The 15,512-nt window shown below is 43.9% G+C and overlaps 1 protein-coding gene across 3 annotated transcripts in view; it reads right to left on the bottom strand.

Moving 5' to 3' along the window:
• Positions 1-15,512, bottom strand: part of PXDN (peroxidasin) — a 76,663-nt gene that overhangs the window by 25,143 nt on the left and 36,008 nt on the right. For all 3 annotated transcript variants that reach the window (XM_028722426.2, XM_028722428.2, XM_028722430.2), the window contains 10 exons: positions 14,958-15,029; positions 13,377-13,448; positions 11,802-11,971; positions 7,770-7,887; positions 7,089-7,258; positions 5,436-5,708; positions 5,196-5,312; positions 3,420-3,578; positions 1,925-2,037; positions 917-1,073 (listed from right to left, as the gene is read on the bottom strand). In XM_028722426.2, coding sequence (XP_028578259.2) covers positions 917-1,073; positions 1,925-2,037; positions 3,420-3,578; positions 5,196-5,312; positions 5,436-5,708; positions 7,089-7,258; positions 7,770-7,887; positions 11,802-11,971; positions 13,377-13,448; positions 14,958-15,029 — 1,421 coding nt within the window. The remainder of the gene's footprint in view (positions 1-916; positions 1,074-1,924; positions 2,038-3,419; positions 3,579-5,195; positions 5,313-5,435; positions 5,709-7,088; positions 7,259-7,769; positions 7,888-11,801; positions 11,972-13,376; positions 13,449-14,957; positions 15,030-15,512) is intronic.

Below are 15,512 nucleotides of genomic sequence, written 5' to 3'. Positions count from 1 at the left end.
GCATTGGAAGAAAGCAATCTCTGACTCTTTAGGTCTTCCTAAAGCAAATCCAGGGTTCTCATCTGCAGCATGTAATCTTATCTGTATCTTAGCAACATTTCTGATCTAGAGGGGGGGAAAGGCTGGGTGGTCTCTAGGAAAGATGAAAGACTCCTATTTCTTCTCCAAGCCCTGGAAAGCATTTTATCTCTTCAGTATTCTCAGTCTCTTGAAATTCTGCCACAACTTCCCTGCACACCTTCCTTCTAATAGTGAATGCAAGTGGTGTCAACAGAACTGTAGCCATAACAGCCACTGAGAAATAAGGAGGAGTTATCAGCAAGCTTGTGGAGACTCTGAGGTTTGCAGAAGTACAAAAAACCCCACAGCCCAACCCTTTAAAATAAGCCAGGTGGAACAAACCTCGCCAAAAATAGCCCATTCCAAACTCTAGATTACCTTTCTAACGGCATCCTCTGAAACAGGAGACAATGATGTATATTCTTCTTATTAGTGAATTTGCTGGCGGACACCTTATTATCGAGCCATCCAAAGAATAAATATGCAGTAGAAATTATCTTCCCTTGGTGTGCCTGACACCTGTGTTTCAAAATACCTTTCCATTTCCCTCATTCCCTGCAACCCTTCCCTTTTAAAGTAAAGGTAAAGGTAAAGGGACCCCTGACCATTAGGTCCAGTCATGGCCGACTCTGGGGTTGTGGTGCTCATCTCGCTTTATTGGCCGAGGGAGCCGGCGTACATCTTCCGGGTCATGTGGCCAGCATGACTAAGCCGCTTCTGGCGAACCAGAAGTTTTTATAATTTCTACATTCTACCACCAGTTAATGCATTGCCAGTGAAGCCTCTTCTCTTCTGAAGATCCTGGTAATTTTTTTAGAGAGAGACTTCCACACCAACTGCAGTTTATAAATCTTACCATTTACACTTAGTACCATACTAACTGAAGAATATCCAATTGTATTCCTTGCAACACATTCGTAACGGCCTTCATCCGCTGGTCCAACATCACGAATGGTAAGAAATCCCTCAGGGCTAACGTGAAATTTTCCACTTTCAGTAACTTGAACACCATCCTGCAGCAAATCGGAAAGCCAATTTAATTTACTGTTTTAAGTCCACCTGCTGGTGATAATCAAACACTAACAAACTTAAATAAATTTAAAAATACGTTGTATTAATAACGAGAGCTATGCATGAAGAATATAGGATAGGATTCAACTGTAAGCAGAAGTCCTGTGTGCCTCTCAAAATTGGCTCCAGAACCCCCCAGAACAGCATGCAGGGAGAAGGGAGAAAGGATTGTTCCTTTTGCAAGTTGAAATGTTTGCCTTTGGCTGAAGATGAATTCCTCCCATACTATTACCAAGTAGGAGGGCAACTTTTGAGTCTCATATATTCAGCATTTCATTTATAAATTACAGTGCTTTGTATAATTTTAAAATTTATAAGCATGGAGATTGGAGGATGGGTCATAGCCAAATCTTTTCACAGAATTGAGAAAGCATTAGAACTATTATTCCCCTCCTGCTTACTGTTCCAAAGCTCTCTTCGACCATTCTTGCTCAAATTTATTTGTCTTCCTTCCCTTTGTCAAAGGCTTGCTACACATTGTCACTTCCTACAGTTCAATATTCCAGGCTCTCAAATGAGGAATTTCTCTTTTTTCCAGTATTTTGCATATAAAGCCCTTGCTGCTAATATCATGTATATAAGCTCTTTGCCTTTAGGAAGCATATTTTCCAGATTAATTGCATTGTTAAGTACCTGCAGTTTGAATAACTTTTCCAAACACATGGTCTCAGAAAGAAGTGAAACTAATAATTTATACCAAGGCACCACAGCTGTCAGCTACCATATGCTTTGTAAAGAATGAACTACACAGGAATCTGAAAACCTATTCTAATTATAAACACGAGTTTATTACCTTATTCCATGTTATTACTGGCTCAGGCTCTCCTTGAGAACTGCATGGAATCTGCACATTTGTGCCAACTACTACTGTCATATCACTTGGAACATTACCAAACACAGGGGTTACTAAAAAAAAAAAAAAAAAAAGGTTGCACAGAAGCAATGACAAGTGGGTAAAAGTCTTTAAACAGAAACATTCACATTTATTGAGGCTACAGTTGTACGCCCACAAACCTGAGGCTAAGCCCCACTTAACTCAAAATTGCTTAAGTCTGAATAGATATGTATAAGATTATATTACGGTAGTACCTTGAAAGTCAAACGTTATCCACTCCGGAAGTCCATTCAACTTCCAAAACATTCGGAAACCAAGGTGTAACTTCCGATTTGTTGCAGGAAGCTCCTGCAGCCAATTGGAACCCGCACTGGACTTTGGGTTCCAAAAGAACGTTCACAAACCGGAATACCCACTTCCGGATTTGTGGCGTTCGGAAGCCACAAATGTTCGACCCGCAAGACTTCCAAGGTACGACTGTATAAGAGGGCAATCCTATGAATGTCGACTAGAAATAAGTCCCTTAGAGTTCAATGAGACTTAGCTCCAGGTGTGCAGAATTGCATTATAAAGTACAGTGGTACCTCGGTTTAAGAATGATTTGGTTTACGATCTCCACAAAACCGGAAGTAGTGTCCCAGTTTGAGAACTTTACCTCAGTCTAAGAATGGAATCTGAATGGTGGAAGGGCACCGGTGGCGGGAGGCCTCATTAGGGAAAGCACACCTCGGTTTAAGAATGGTTTCGGTTTAAGAACAGACTTCCGCAACAGATTAAGTTCGTAAACCGAGGTACCACTGTAAAGGTTTTTACCTTGAAAACATCCCTCTCACTTAAGAACATTCCTGCCAGTAGGAGGTTACTTCATGTTAATACTCTTAAAAAAATGGGCCTCATTTATGTACAAAATAATAATTCAGTATCATTCAACAATTATTTATGGAGGCTTCAACAGCAATAGACAGAAAAACAAGCAATGTTACCCCACCCTCCTCCTGAGAGGGGTATCACTGCTGCTTAAGGGGAGCAGGCAGGAGGATGGCCAGGGCAGGACTCTGCGGGCGCACTGGCAGTGCCAATCTGCTGCTCCCCCTGGGACACCCCTACAGCCCTCATTTTTCCACTTGCCCTGCTTCTCAAATTTAAGAAACACTCTATTCAACTTTAAAATTCTGGTGATGAAAAAATTCTGTATTTCATCACTATCCTCCCTATAAATGTGTCAAGCTTTATCTTCCTAGCTTGTCTCCAATAGAGAGATTACATATCTCTCTCTCTCCCCCCCCATTTGTGTGTGTGAGAGAGATATAAATAGAACCGTATATCAACTGTATACTTAATGGTTCTTAACATGTGTATGTTCAAAACATGAAAAATCTAGTCTGATTTCAAACCAAAAGGTGGTTTAAAACATACTAACAATCTGGATGAACATGAGTTTTGGTGAACCTACCTCTAGGCTGTACGGTCAGATGAACAGCAACTCTTTGAGATCCTACAATGTTAACAGCTTGACATTCATACTGGCCTTGATCATGTAAAGCAACTCTGGAAATCCTCAGTGTTCCAGATGATAGGACTAAGTGCCTTCTGTCTACAGAAAGTTGGCTTCCTGAAACACACAATCATTTTTTTTCAAAAAAAGGAAAGTATTGCACCATTGATTTGACGCTGGGCCAACAATATTTCCAAAGCATTCTTCGTTCTGTCAACCTCATTCTTACAAAAAGAAGATGGAAACAGGACAATTAAAAGGGACAAATTTTACTTGGTTCCTGTTAATATCATTCCCCTCCCCAGCTTTCCCAGAAAATGCAGCATGGTGAGGGAATGTACTTTTAAGAAAATATTTATATATATATATTATCAAGCCTAAAACAACCCTGTTTTGTCCATCTCATATTTGTACAGGTCTGGGTTCAGGCCACTGAACCCAGCTCATCTTTTGCATTCTCCCAATTGTGGATTTGCCTTCTTCATTAAGCTTAGCCAAAGAGATTTTAAAGCACTAAGAATGATACCAGAAATGATTATTGCGAAAGAATAAGTCAAAACTGATTTCCTCTTACAATTGTATTGTCTTAATTCCATTGCAGAAACAGTAAAACACTTTTGAGACAATGGAAGATTTTTAAAAAGTGAAGATTAATATCAAATATCATCATGTACTAATACAGCAAATGCTGTCTACTATACTTTTTACATCTTCTTCTGCGCCTGCTCTATTTTAATAAATATATACAAATTTTGAAATAAAACAATAAACTCTAGCTTTTCACCTTGATCATGAACAAATTACTTGGAAGCATATCCTAGTGAAATCAACAGAACCCAGTTCAAAGTGATCAACACAATTCTGCAGGTTCTTTAATGCAAGTGTAAACAGTAACATGTGTGTATTTGAGTTCTTCCACCTGTTTCCTCTGCAGCAGCTGCAGAGGAAAACAAGAGGAAAAATCTGTGAATGGCTGAAACTTCTGCACCTTCATATAATATATTTAGAAGAGGAATATCTTCACAATCATGTAAACATAAGTTGCTTGGACTTCAGATTAACTAATAACATGTGTCTGAAGGAGGTTTCAAGTCATTATCAACTAAGAAAAAAGCTCAAATCTTGTGTCTATTTCAGATACATAAATTATAAGTGATTAGTGCCTACAATTCAAAGCATATGTAATGGTCACATAACACGTGTCATGTAAAATGTGTTAGTAACCTGTAAGGCAAAAAGGAAGGGTATAAGGTTAAAGTTGATGGTTGTATCAAGTCAAGTTGTCCCATTCACACAAGAGCATCCAGTTATGCAACTGAACCTTGGGGAGCGGGTAGGAAGAGAGATTCAGAGGTAGGAGAGAGGTGGGAAGTTCTGTTGTGCGAGGGAAATCTTCCTTGGATAAAGTCCTAAGCCTAGAAATCCTCCAAGTTAATCAAAAGACAAGAGCAACATGTGGGACAGAGGTAACTGATGGAGCAGCCAAAGAATGGAGACTATCTGGCCATACCCAATAATGACCAAATTCTCCTGAGCTAGACTTCAGGGGCTCTTAAACCCCAACTCAAATGAGAGGTGAATTTTTGAAACTTTCTGTCACCAAGAACAACTGTTACTAGCAAAATCAGGGAAACTGAAATAATTTCTGCTAGGTCACATAATGGCTTGAATTTTGCAAAAACGTATTAATTTTTTTCAAGGTGTACAGATTTCTCCCCAAATCTAAATTCTTACCTCCTTTAGTCCAGGCAATGACTGGCTGTGGATATCCCTGGGCTTCACAAGGGAAGTCAACAGTTTGTCCCTCAATTACTATTCTGTCTTGAGGAGTCACAGTAAACTGAGGTACGGCTATGTGATAAAGAGAAAATGGAAAAAGAGTCAGAATATATACTTTGGACTACCCCCCCCCCCAATAGCTCATGGAACCACAGAACATCAGTACTTTAGATTGTAGATCTAAACGCCACGTACCTTGAACAATGATAAATGCAGTTGCATGGATGCTATCGATGCTGTTGGTTGCAAAACAGGCATATTCTCCACCATCTTCCTGCTCCACGTTTTGGATGTAAAGCCCTCCTGACGGAGTTATGGTGATGCGAGGGTCACTTGGGAGAGGAGTTCTGTCCCCTTTAGTCCATGTGATACGTGGCTGGGGGTGACCGGTTGCGCTGCATTCCAGGGTGACACTTTCTCCAACCAGTACCTCTGTATTTTGGGGGTGAATCACAAAGCTTGGCCTAGCTGTAACAAATGAAATAATGTTTAAGATACCCTCTGTTAACACCAGTATTCTGGCATTTAGAGAAATGAAATGAAAGAAATGTACACCCTTAAAAAGAAGTTGTATTGTATTGTTTTTCAGTGCCTTATTAAAATAAGGACATGGCTAGTCAACTTGGGTCATGTTCATTCCACATATAAAAGCTGAGAAAGGAGAAATTTAAAGCACAACATGAGCGGACAGGAAAAAGCAAACTGAATTTTCCCTTGATCACAGTACAATGGTAGCTCATGTTACATACCGTCCCTTTGCGAACACTTCGGGTTACGTGCTCCGCTAACCCGGAAGTAGGTCTCCTTGTTGTGAACATTGCCCCGGGATGTGCTGTGGCAGCGGCGTGTGCGCAGCGGGAAACACCATTAGCGAAAGTGTACCTCATGTTACGAGCGGTTTCTGGTTATGAACAGACCTCTGGAACCAATTAAGTTCGTAACCGGAGGTACCACTGTAAAACTAGCAGTAGGCAATGTGATGGGGCCATAGGAGCCAACTCCTAGGGGCCATGGGGGGGGGGTTCGGCCCCTGCATTAACTGACAAGTGAGATGCTGCTGCTTACTGAGGAGAGGGGGAACTGAGACGTGACACAGAGACTGACAAAGTGCAAATATAGCCACAGAATTGATTCCACCAGCGCATTTCTACTGCCCCAACATCCCTGCCACCTTGGTCTCTCCTCCTCCTTCTCTGGACGCAGTAGCAACACAGTCATCAGGAGGTCAGATGAGCACCGTTTCCCTGCCATACCTTCTGCAGTTGACTACAGTGGTACCTTGGGTTACATACGCTTCAGGTTACAGACTCTGCTAACCCAGAAATAGTACCTCGGGTTAAGAACTTTGCTTCAGGATGAGAACAGAAATTGTGCAGCAGCAGCAGGAGGCCCCATTAGCTAAAGTGGTGCTTCAGGTGAAGAACAGTTTCAGGTTAAGAACAGACCTCCAGAACGAATTAAGTTCTTACCCCAAGGTACCACTGCACAGCTGTTTATCCCTGACTGTTTTTTCTTCCTGCAGCTGTTGTTCCTGGCAACTGAGTTCCACCAGGATATGTGCTCAGCTCCCACTCGCAACTAATGCACTTTAAATCTCACCCACCCCCTGTTATATAGGCCCTGTATCATAGGGATATTATTATATTATAGGGAATCTGGTGTGGCCCTAAATATTTCTGATTTCACATGACTTCTAAATTTACAAAATAAAAATAAAAGGAAGACCCTGGTCAGGCTGTTTTGTGTGTTCTAGATCGGCAATGGGTCATGCAAATTATATTGTACTATTAAGCTTATCTCTTTGAATAAGAGGTATGCAACATAGTATGGCATTAGAAATCTACACACCTGGTGAACCAAAGTAGCGTAGAGTAACTTCTTGAGTTTTCACTTCTCCTGCCACATTTTTGGCCATGCACTGGTAAATGCCCTGGTCAGTCTCTTGAGTGTTCTGAATCATGAGCGTGCCATCATCGAGCAAGTTCAAACGAGAATCCGTTTTCATACTGAGCTCATTACTATGGAGAGAGAAAGCTGTGGGACTAAGAACCTTTAATTTAAGTATTCTAAAAAATTACCCCCAAAAAACTGAACGTGAATTTGTTCAGTGTGTTGTGTGTGCAGGCCCTCACAGAACTGTATAAAAGCAAAAGATTCCAAGGGTCATCTAGTTCCGCAGGAATCACAGCTAATCTCAAATTCAAACAGTTTTTGCAAGTGATCTGATGTTGGTCAATGAACTCTTAAGGTGTGTCTACACAGAGAAAATTATTTTATAATAAATAATAATAATAATAATAATAATAATAATAATAATAAATGTTATTTATACCCCACCCTCCTCAGCCAAGACCGGGCTCAGGGCGGCTAACACCCGATATAAAAACAAATTGACTGAAATACAACTTAAAAACAAGATTAAAATACAACATTAAAACATTAAAATACAGCCTCATTTCAATGGAAACTCAAATAAAAAACTTTTGGGGGGGGGGATGAAAATGTCAAGTCTTCACCAAGCAGCCTTACTTGTTTCGAAGCCATATAATTTCTGGTTTGGGATTGCCTTCAGCTCTGCAAGTGAAGTAAACGGTATTCCCTGAGGTAACATCCACATCCTGAGGCTCTGACGTAATTCTTGGTCTCTCTGTATAATCAACAAAGCATTTTTATTTTTTATGTGACTGAAAAATAAACTATGAATAGGTTAGCTTTTCCATTTTAACGTAAGGTATAAACGATTAGCTCTCACAGATGAAGCTAGGCTGTGCGAACCTAAACACTATTAAGCATATCATCAGTTATTATTTTAGGCTAATAATAAAGTTTTAATATACATTAACAAAAAAGTTTACAGTACGAAGATCAATATGCCATGCATTGCACAATTTCTTTAACGTCTCCTTCTAAGAACAATTTTTAAAATGCAGTGTCATACGTAGTACAGCTGTCTCAAATAACTGTACCACCAAGAGTTTTCAGACTTTCAATGCAATGACAGAAAAACCGTCGAGGTAAAAAGAACCACATGAGGCATCATTTAAAACACATAACAGTAGACCTTCACAGCTTGCTGAACACAATACTTTGTTCTGCTGGAGCAGAACAAAGGCCTAACTCGCTGTTCTCATTCTATTCTCACAGTGCCGAAGCAAACGCTTACGGGTAGCCGCAAACTCAGACATCAACTATGTCAGTGTTTCCCAACCTTTTTTGGGCAAAGGCACACTTGTTTCATGAAAAAAATCTCGAGGCACACCATCATTACAGCCCCGTGACGTCAGCGCGCAGCGTCACGCCGGGAGGGACGCACGAAAGTGTAAGTTTCAATTTTTTTCCCTCCCCCTTGCCTTCCTTCTGTGCCAACCGCCAAAAAGCCAAGAAAAAAGCCAAGACTTTAGGGCAGCAGGTCGACACGGAAGAAGCTCCTACCTAAGGACAGGTGCGACGGCCGTGTCCTCTTCTGCCACACTTGGCAGCCCTGCCTCACGGTCGTGACTCCCACCCTGATTTCTCCCCGCAGGTCGAGCGGCACAGGCAGCCCAATGTGTCCAGCCCAGACACAAGCCCCGCTCCCCCACTCTAGATCCTGAATGCGACCAAGTGCTCTGGACTCCAGAGCAGGGTGGGAAAGAGGGCTCGCATCTGGTAGCCTCCGGGCTCCTCGCCTGCTCGAGGGATGGCATTGCAGGCAAGCTATGTTGCGCCTGGTGCGGCCGGCACCCTTGGCACCCCCCACGCTACGCCACTGTTCCAACGTTCAGCTTCACTGGATGCCCACAAGTTATATTGTACAGAGAGAGGGATAAACACTTTCCTCTCTGTCCACTCTCTCCTTGCCATGCCTAGTTTTGCAGGCTTCTCTCCTGTCGCCTCTTGCTTGCCTTTTCTCTAAACTAAAAAACCCAATGCTGCCGCCTTTCCTCAGGGCACCAGCTCCATCCCCTTGCTTAGATTCCCTCTACCAAAGCTGAAAGCAGCCTGAAGTTCCTCCTGATCGTGAATGGGAAACAGCTGGCGAAGCCGGCGGCCTGCCAGGGAAGGGATCTCTTCCTAACTCCTGCTCCATGGAGCCCGTTCCTTGCAAGCGCTCCCTGTCCCTCGGATGGCGAGCACCTTTGGAAATGCGGAGCAGGCGCTTGCCGGCGAGCAGCCCCCCCCCGCTCCTTCCCAAGCTAATCCTTTTAAAACCGAAAGCCCCTTAACCCGCTGGCGAGAGGCTTAGCCGGGCCTCGCCCGCCCACCGGCTTCCTCTCGGAGGTTTTTGGGGAGCGCGCGGCGAGGCCCCTCGGAGCTCTCCTCCCTCCCAGTCGGCAGAAGCAGCCGCCGCCTGGGGCTGGGCCGAGGGGATGGCGGCGCGTCGGGGTGCGGAGGCTGCCCGTGCCCGGCCAGGCGTCGGTGGCGGCGTCGGCACTGCTGCAACGGCTGCTCCTCCTGCGAGCAGTGAGTGGAGCGCAGCCGCGGCGGTGGCGGGGCGCGCGCGCTAGGGCGCAAGTCTGGCGGTGGCGGGGAGCCCGGCGGAGGAAGGAACTTGTCCCTTCCCTCTGGACTCGCGCCTCCCCAGATGTTGCGCCCAGTGCGGCCGGCACCCTTGGCACCCCCCACGCTACGCCACTGTCCCCATCGCCAGCCCCGCAAACTCGGGGGACAGCGGGAGAGGCACAGCGCGCCCTTGCCGCTGCCCCCCGACTTGGCTGGAAGGCTGGCGGGGGGAGAAGCCTGCTCCTCCCCATCGCCAGCCCTGCAAACTCGGGGGACAGCGGGAGAGGCGCAGCGCGCCCTTGCCGCTGCCCCCCGACTTGGCTGGAAGGCTGGCGGGGGGAGAAGCCTGCTCCTCCCCATCGCCAGCCCTGCAAACTCGGGGGACAGCGGGAGAGGCGCAGCGCGCCATCCCGCTGTCTCCTGACATGGTTTGGAGGCTGGCGGAGGGCTTCCTCCTCCCCCAGCCCCGCAAGCTCCCAGAGCGATGCCAAAGCTGCGCGCAGCTTCGGCATGGCTCTGGGTCCCGTTCTGGGGGAGGGGGAAGCTCGGGCTTCCCCCACCCCAGCCCCACGCCTGGCGGTGGGGGAATAATTTTTTTCCCCTTTATTCCCCCCCCCCCGCCAATTTTTCCCGCGGCACACAAGGCAACGTCTGGCGGCACACTAGTGTGCCGCGGAACACCGGTTGGGAAACACTGAACTATGTTATGTCAGGAGCCTGACAATACTCTTGTTTTTGCAGTCCCAAGCAGGCAGCCAGAACAGGTTGTTTATTAAGTCTAACGGGCCACATGGCTGGCCTGGTTTGATGGTTCAAAAGTCACGCAGGACTGGCTTAAAAGTATCCTGTATCTCTTTTGAGGGTTTTAATTTCAGCTCTGTCATGTTATGTGCATCAACGCCACATGAATGTTTGGCTGCTTGCCTAGAATTTCTATCCTCACATTTACTCAGCCGTCACAGGACAAGTGCAAATTTCCAAGCAAGATGCCCGAATCATATTTTCATTATTATAGGATGAAGTAGTAATTCACGGACATTTAAATACCCTTCCAACAATCCTTTCTGTTTCAAGATGTGTGGGGTTTTTTTTAAAAAAAGAAGTTTATTACATTGGGCAGTATCCAATGATGTACATAGTCCTGTTGACACAAGGACCTCTGGCTGAGCACTGGCATTTTCACCTGACTCTCTTCCCTCTGTGCATGCCCCCTCAATCTGCTCTGAGGTCTCTCCCAACCCTTTGGAAGGGAGGTAAGTCAAGCTCAGGAAGACTCTGTCTCTGGCTAGGGGACAGCCAGGAGGGGAGGAAAAAGCATGCTTTTAGGGGCCAGTGACTTGAAGGCATTCCATGCCTCATGGAAACAACGAAGACATTGGAAGAGCAGGGTTGGACCAAATGACTCTCAAGGTCCCTTCTAACTCTACGACAGTATGATTCTATGATTCTGGGAGGGTGTGGGGGCACAAAGGGAGAGGAGATGGAGGGGAAGTTCCATTGTCCAAACAGAAATAGCAGAACCACTTTGTTGGAGACTGCCCATAGTTTTGTGAATTATTGCTAACAAATGCCGAGAAGGGGCTGCTATACAGAATGGCGTGCTTTCATAATCCAACAAATAAATGAGGATGAGTCAGGAATCAATGGAGTAGAGAGATCCCAGGAAACAATTAAATCATTTATAGTTAATACAGTGGTACCTCGGGTTACATACGCTTCAGGTTACATACGCTTCAGGTTACAGACTCCGCTAACCTAGAAATAGTACCTCGGGTTAAGAACTTTGCTTCAGGATGAGAACAGAAATCGTGCTCCAGCGGCACGGCGGCAACAGGAGGCCCCATTAGCTAAAGTGGTACTTCAGGTTAAGAACAGTTTCAGGTTAAGAACGGACCTCCGGAACGAATTAAGTACTTAACCCGAGGTACCACTGTATGAAGTACACATGGGCAAGATGTACTTCTCAACAAAATTTAGATATCATTCCCACCCACCCCGGAAACAGACAGATGGAGACAAATTTACACACACACACACACACACACACACACACACACACACAATATCAATCCATCTTACCACAGTTAAGTTCTTCTGGTGTTATTGTGGCCACTGATCTTCCCTGGATTCTCCTTGGATATTCACAAGTAGCTGCAGCTTGCGCATTACCGGACTCTGCATATGTCTTCAGCAAATCTGCTAGCCACAGTATTTCACAGTCACAATGAAGTGCATTTGAATCCAGACGCCTGGACAAAACAACAAACTGTACATATTAATGAGATCAAGCATGACACGTACGTACTGTGAGATGCTGTAACACTATGCAGAATGCTAGTGGGAAACCTGAAAGCCAGGAGAGCCTAATTTAATTGGTGCCAGTTAAAAGTGAATTGTGACCCTTCAAGCTAGGAACCTTGTACTGAATGAAGCAGTCTTTACTTGAAGAAAATTTGAGAGACAGACTAAGATTACTCTGCATCAGACGTCAGTCAGTTGCTATAACCCAAGTGCAATTAATCAAGGGGTGTGTTTAGTGAAAGATTGGGAGGGGGGGCTAAGAGACAATTTGAAAAAATAGTATTTAAAACTCTGGTGTTGCTGAGGTCCACCTGGGATAAAATGGAATGTTGCAGCTGTAAGTTAAAATGCTGCCACTGATTCCAAATCTCCTCCCCACCCAACTCAATTTCCCCATCAAATGACACACAGATATTATTACTTGTTATTTCTCTTAAGATTAACAAACTGTGCTTTTATACTAAATTTCCTTTTTTTCTGTGTATATTGTAATGTTTTATTGTTGCTAAGGCCATCGGCTGATGCGAATAAAGTTTTATCTATCTATTTTAAGATTAATAAACTTAAACGGTGCAGTTTTGTGATACATGAAGAAACCACCTCCTTCTGTTGTTATATTAATAAAACACAATTTGGTGAGTGACTAAAATAATCCAAAGAAAAAAGAGGAGCCAAGATTTTTAAAAGCTGTCATTATTCAGTCTACACAATAGAAGCTCATAATTGTCAAGATAAAACATGTAAAACTAGAGGTTAATTTATTTCCTTCTCCAGATGAAGCAAGGTGAAATGAAGATACGATAGGAAGAGTTCAGGCTAATGTTTAGCAGTGACTCCTGTAAAAAAAATTACGACCCTGGTCCACAGTTTACTCAACTAATGGCAACAGCACCATTACTCACTGCACTGGAATACAGGAAATTGGTTTTGGGAAAGAAACAGATGTGATGAGAGAGAGAGAGAGCAAGTTACTGTGACAGATCTGCAATCTTTATATTTACCAGGAATCTGTGCTAGTGGTCATGAACGAATTGTCAATTACAACAGGTATTCTCTCTCTCTCTCTCTCGGTTTAAGATAATAGATACCTTTCTCCATTTGTAGCACCAAAGGTCAGAAAAACAGGAAAGGGCTTGCTCAGGAGCCAAATGTGTATTATCTGCTGAACACTGAGATTCTGTACCTAGCACAAATCTAGCTTAAAACACTGGCAGGTCAACAATGAGGTAGATACTGCCTCTATCAATAGTTACCACCTGAAAATGGCATATAAACACAGGAGCTTTAAAGAGTACAGAGTTAGTTGACAGAAGATTAAGTACAATTTTAAAGGGGGAAAGGAAATTTACTTACAGTCGTTTCATAGATTCCAAGTGACTAAATGTCCCGGGAATTAAATGGGATATTCTGTTGTTATGTAAAAATCTGTTGAAATATTGCATTTACTAATTAGCGGTTTGAATGCCTTATACCAATCTTTCCCCAGTCTTGCATGCTTCCTATGTACTCCTTTTTTAAAAAAAACATGTTGATGTATTTCTTGCTGCATATCATTGTATTTTTATAAGTAATGACCCAATATTCCTGTTAATGACTATAAAATACGTTCGAAAGCTGAGGGCATCTGGAAAAAATGTAAGTGATGATGCAATTCAATCTTATGGAAGTTTTAACTAGTAAATTGAGATTTACCCTCAAGTAAGTGCAGGGCTGTTGCCAGATTTTAGGGGGCTTTGGGCAAGGTATCCACCAAGGGTGGTATATAGCAAAGTATAGTGCTAGCAAAAGGACTTCCACTTGTGCAATGGAACTTCCTCTCTTCTCCTCAGGCACCCTCCTCAAAACTGGTTTGGTGGGTTGGGGAACTCGCAGAACAGATTTAGGGGGCACACAGAAATCCTTACTTCTGTGCAGCCAGAAGCCCTTACAGTACCTTGTCTGCGCACAACGGCACTGCTTCTCAGTCTGTTGCAGCCTCCGTTTCTCTTAGCCTTGTTCTTGCAGTTTGTTCCTTGTCTCTCTGCTCCCACTTCCAGCTGTGCCCCTCACCCCTGCCAGTTTCTCCCACCCTGCCAACCAGGCATGCTGCGCCCTGCCAGTTGGAAGACCAAGCCGAGAGGAAAGGGAACTAGGCTGCGTAATCATAAAGTGTAGTTCCTTTCTCACTTCCTCTCAGCTCCATTTTCAAAATGGTAGCCGATTGCCTAGGCAGCGGTTGCCAAGATCTCAACAGAAACTGTGCTTGGAGATACTTGAGTGGATTTTAAACTGCAATTTATTTCCTTTGCACTGAAAAATCCAAATTGCACTTTTGCCGCGAGATTAGCAGCAGGCTGGGTGGACAGCCTAGGGTCAATCCAGGTTGGTTGGTGGGTGTGTGTGTGTGAGAGAGAAAGAGACCAATTTGTTCACATCCTCTCTCAAGAACAGTGGCTACAGGGACTTGGACTTCAGTTCCAATGTCCAAGCACAGCAGTGCTACTGCACAGAATTTCTTCCCAGGGAAAACTATATATACTGAGGCTACATTTTATTTAGGGCTTATCCAGATCGCAGCTTCCTTACTAGCTAATTTAGCACGGAGTAAAAGAGAGGTTCCAAACAGCATGGCGGCTTTGTGCTTTGAACTTGGGCTGTGTACACATTAATGGCTTGAAACACAGCCAGGTGGTTCTTTTTCTCAAGCCAGATCAGTGCTGCTTTAGGTATAAACGCATCGAAATGAAGCCTTTCTTAAGAGACAAGATAGATATAGACTGCGGCTAACGTCACACGTACACCACTTCCCAAAGCAGAAGTGAGAGCACCTGGATGTTGAGTAAATGGGGCTGTGTACGCAGTCTAGGATTATAAAGAATCACCCTGGGGACTGTCATTCTCCATGTGAGGGGAAGCTGCCATCTGGAAGAGGGAGGAAACAAAAATAAAACTTACAATCTTTCAAGTTTGGGAAGATGGGTAAAGGATTCTGGTTCCAATGTTTCAATTTGATTAAAGTGCAGGTACCTGTTGGGGAAGAGGAAGGGAAGTAAGACGACACAGAAACACAGGGTGCTTAATAAATGGTCCCAAAGCAGCTGCTTTAAAAGTAAATAAATGTGTACAAGTAACTTGGATCCTACAGCCATCCTGCATTGAGAAGAAAGCCCAAGCCTTTATAGAACAGGTGGTGCCCATGATCACTTAATGCAGTACAAATTATCAGGTAGGATATACATCAATCACGGAGATTCAGAACATTTCAGAACACGCCCATGAATAACATTATATTAAAGGATAATATTTGGACGTGATGTCATATTTTCGTTTATTAAGCATACGGGACTGGATTCAACCAAGTTGTTGGGCAACAAGTCCCGCTAACACAGCAGAACTTAACCCTTTTCCCCTCCATGCACCCTCTTCAAATCTGTTTGCTTTTGACGGCATTCCCATATATATATATATATATGAATATGTATATTCATGTATATACATATATGTATATGA

The sequence above is a fragment of the Podarcis muralis genome, chromosome 3 (genome assembly GCF_964188315.1).
Source record: "Podarcis muralis chromosome 3, rPodMur119.hap1.1, whole genome shotgun sequence".
NCBI lineage: Eukaryota > Metazoa > Chordata > Lepidosauria > Squamata > Lacertidae > Podarcis > Podarcis muralis.
The sequence above is the reverse complement of the archived record's forward strand: the minus strand, read 5'-3'. Positions and strand labels throughout refer to the sequence as shown.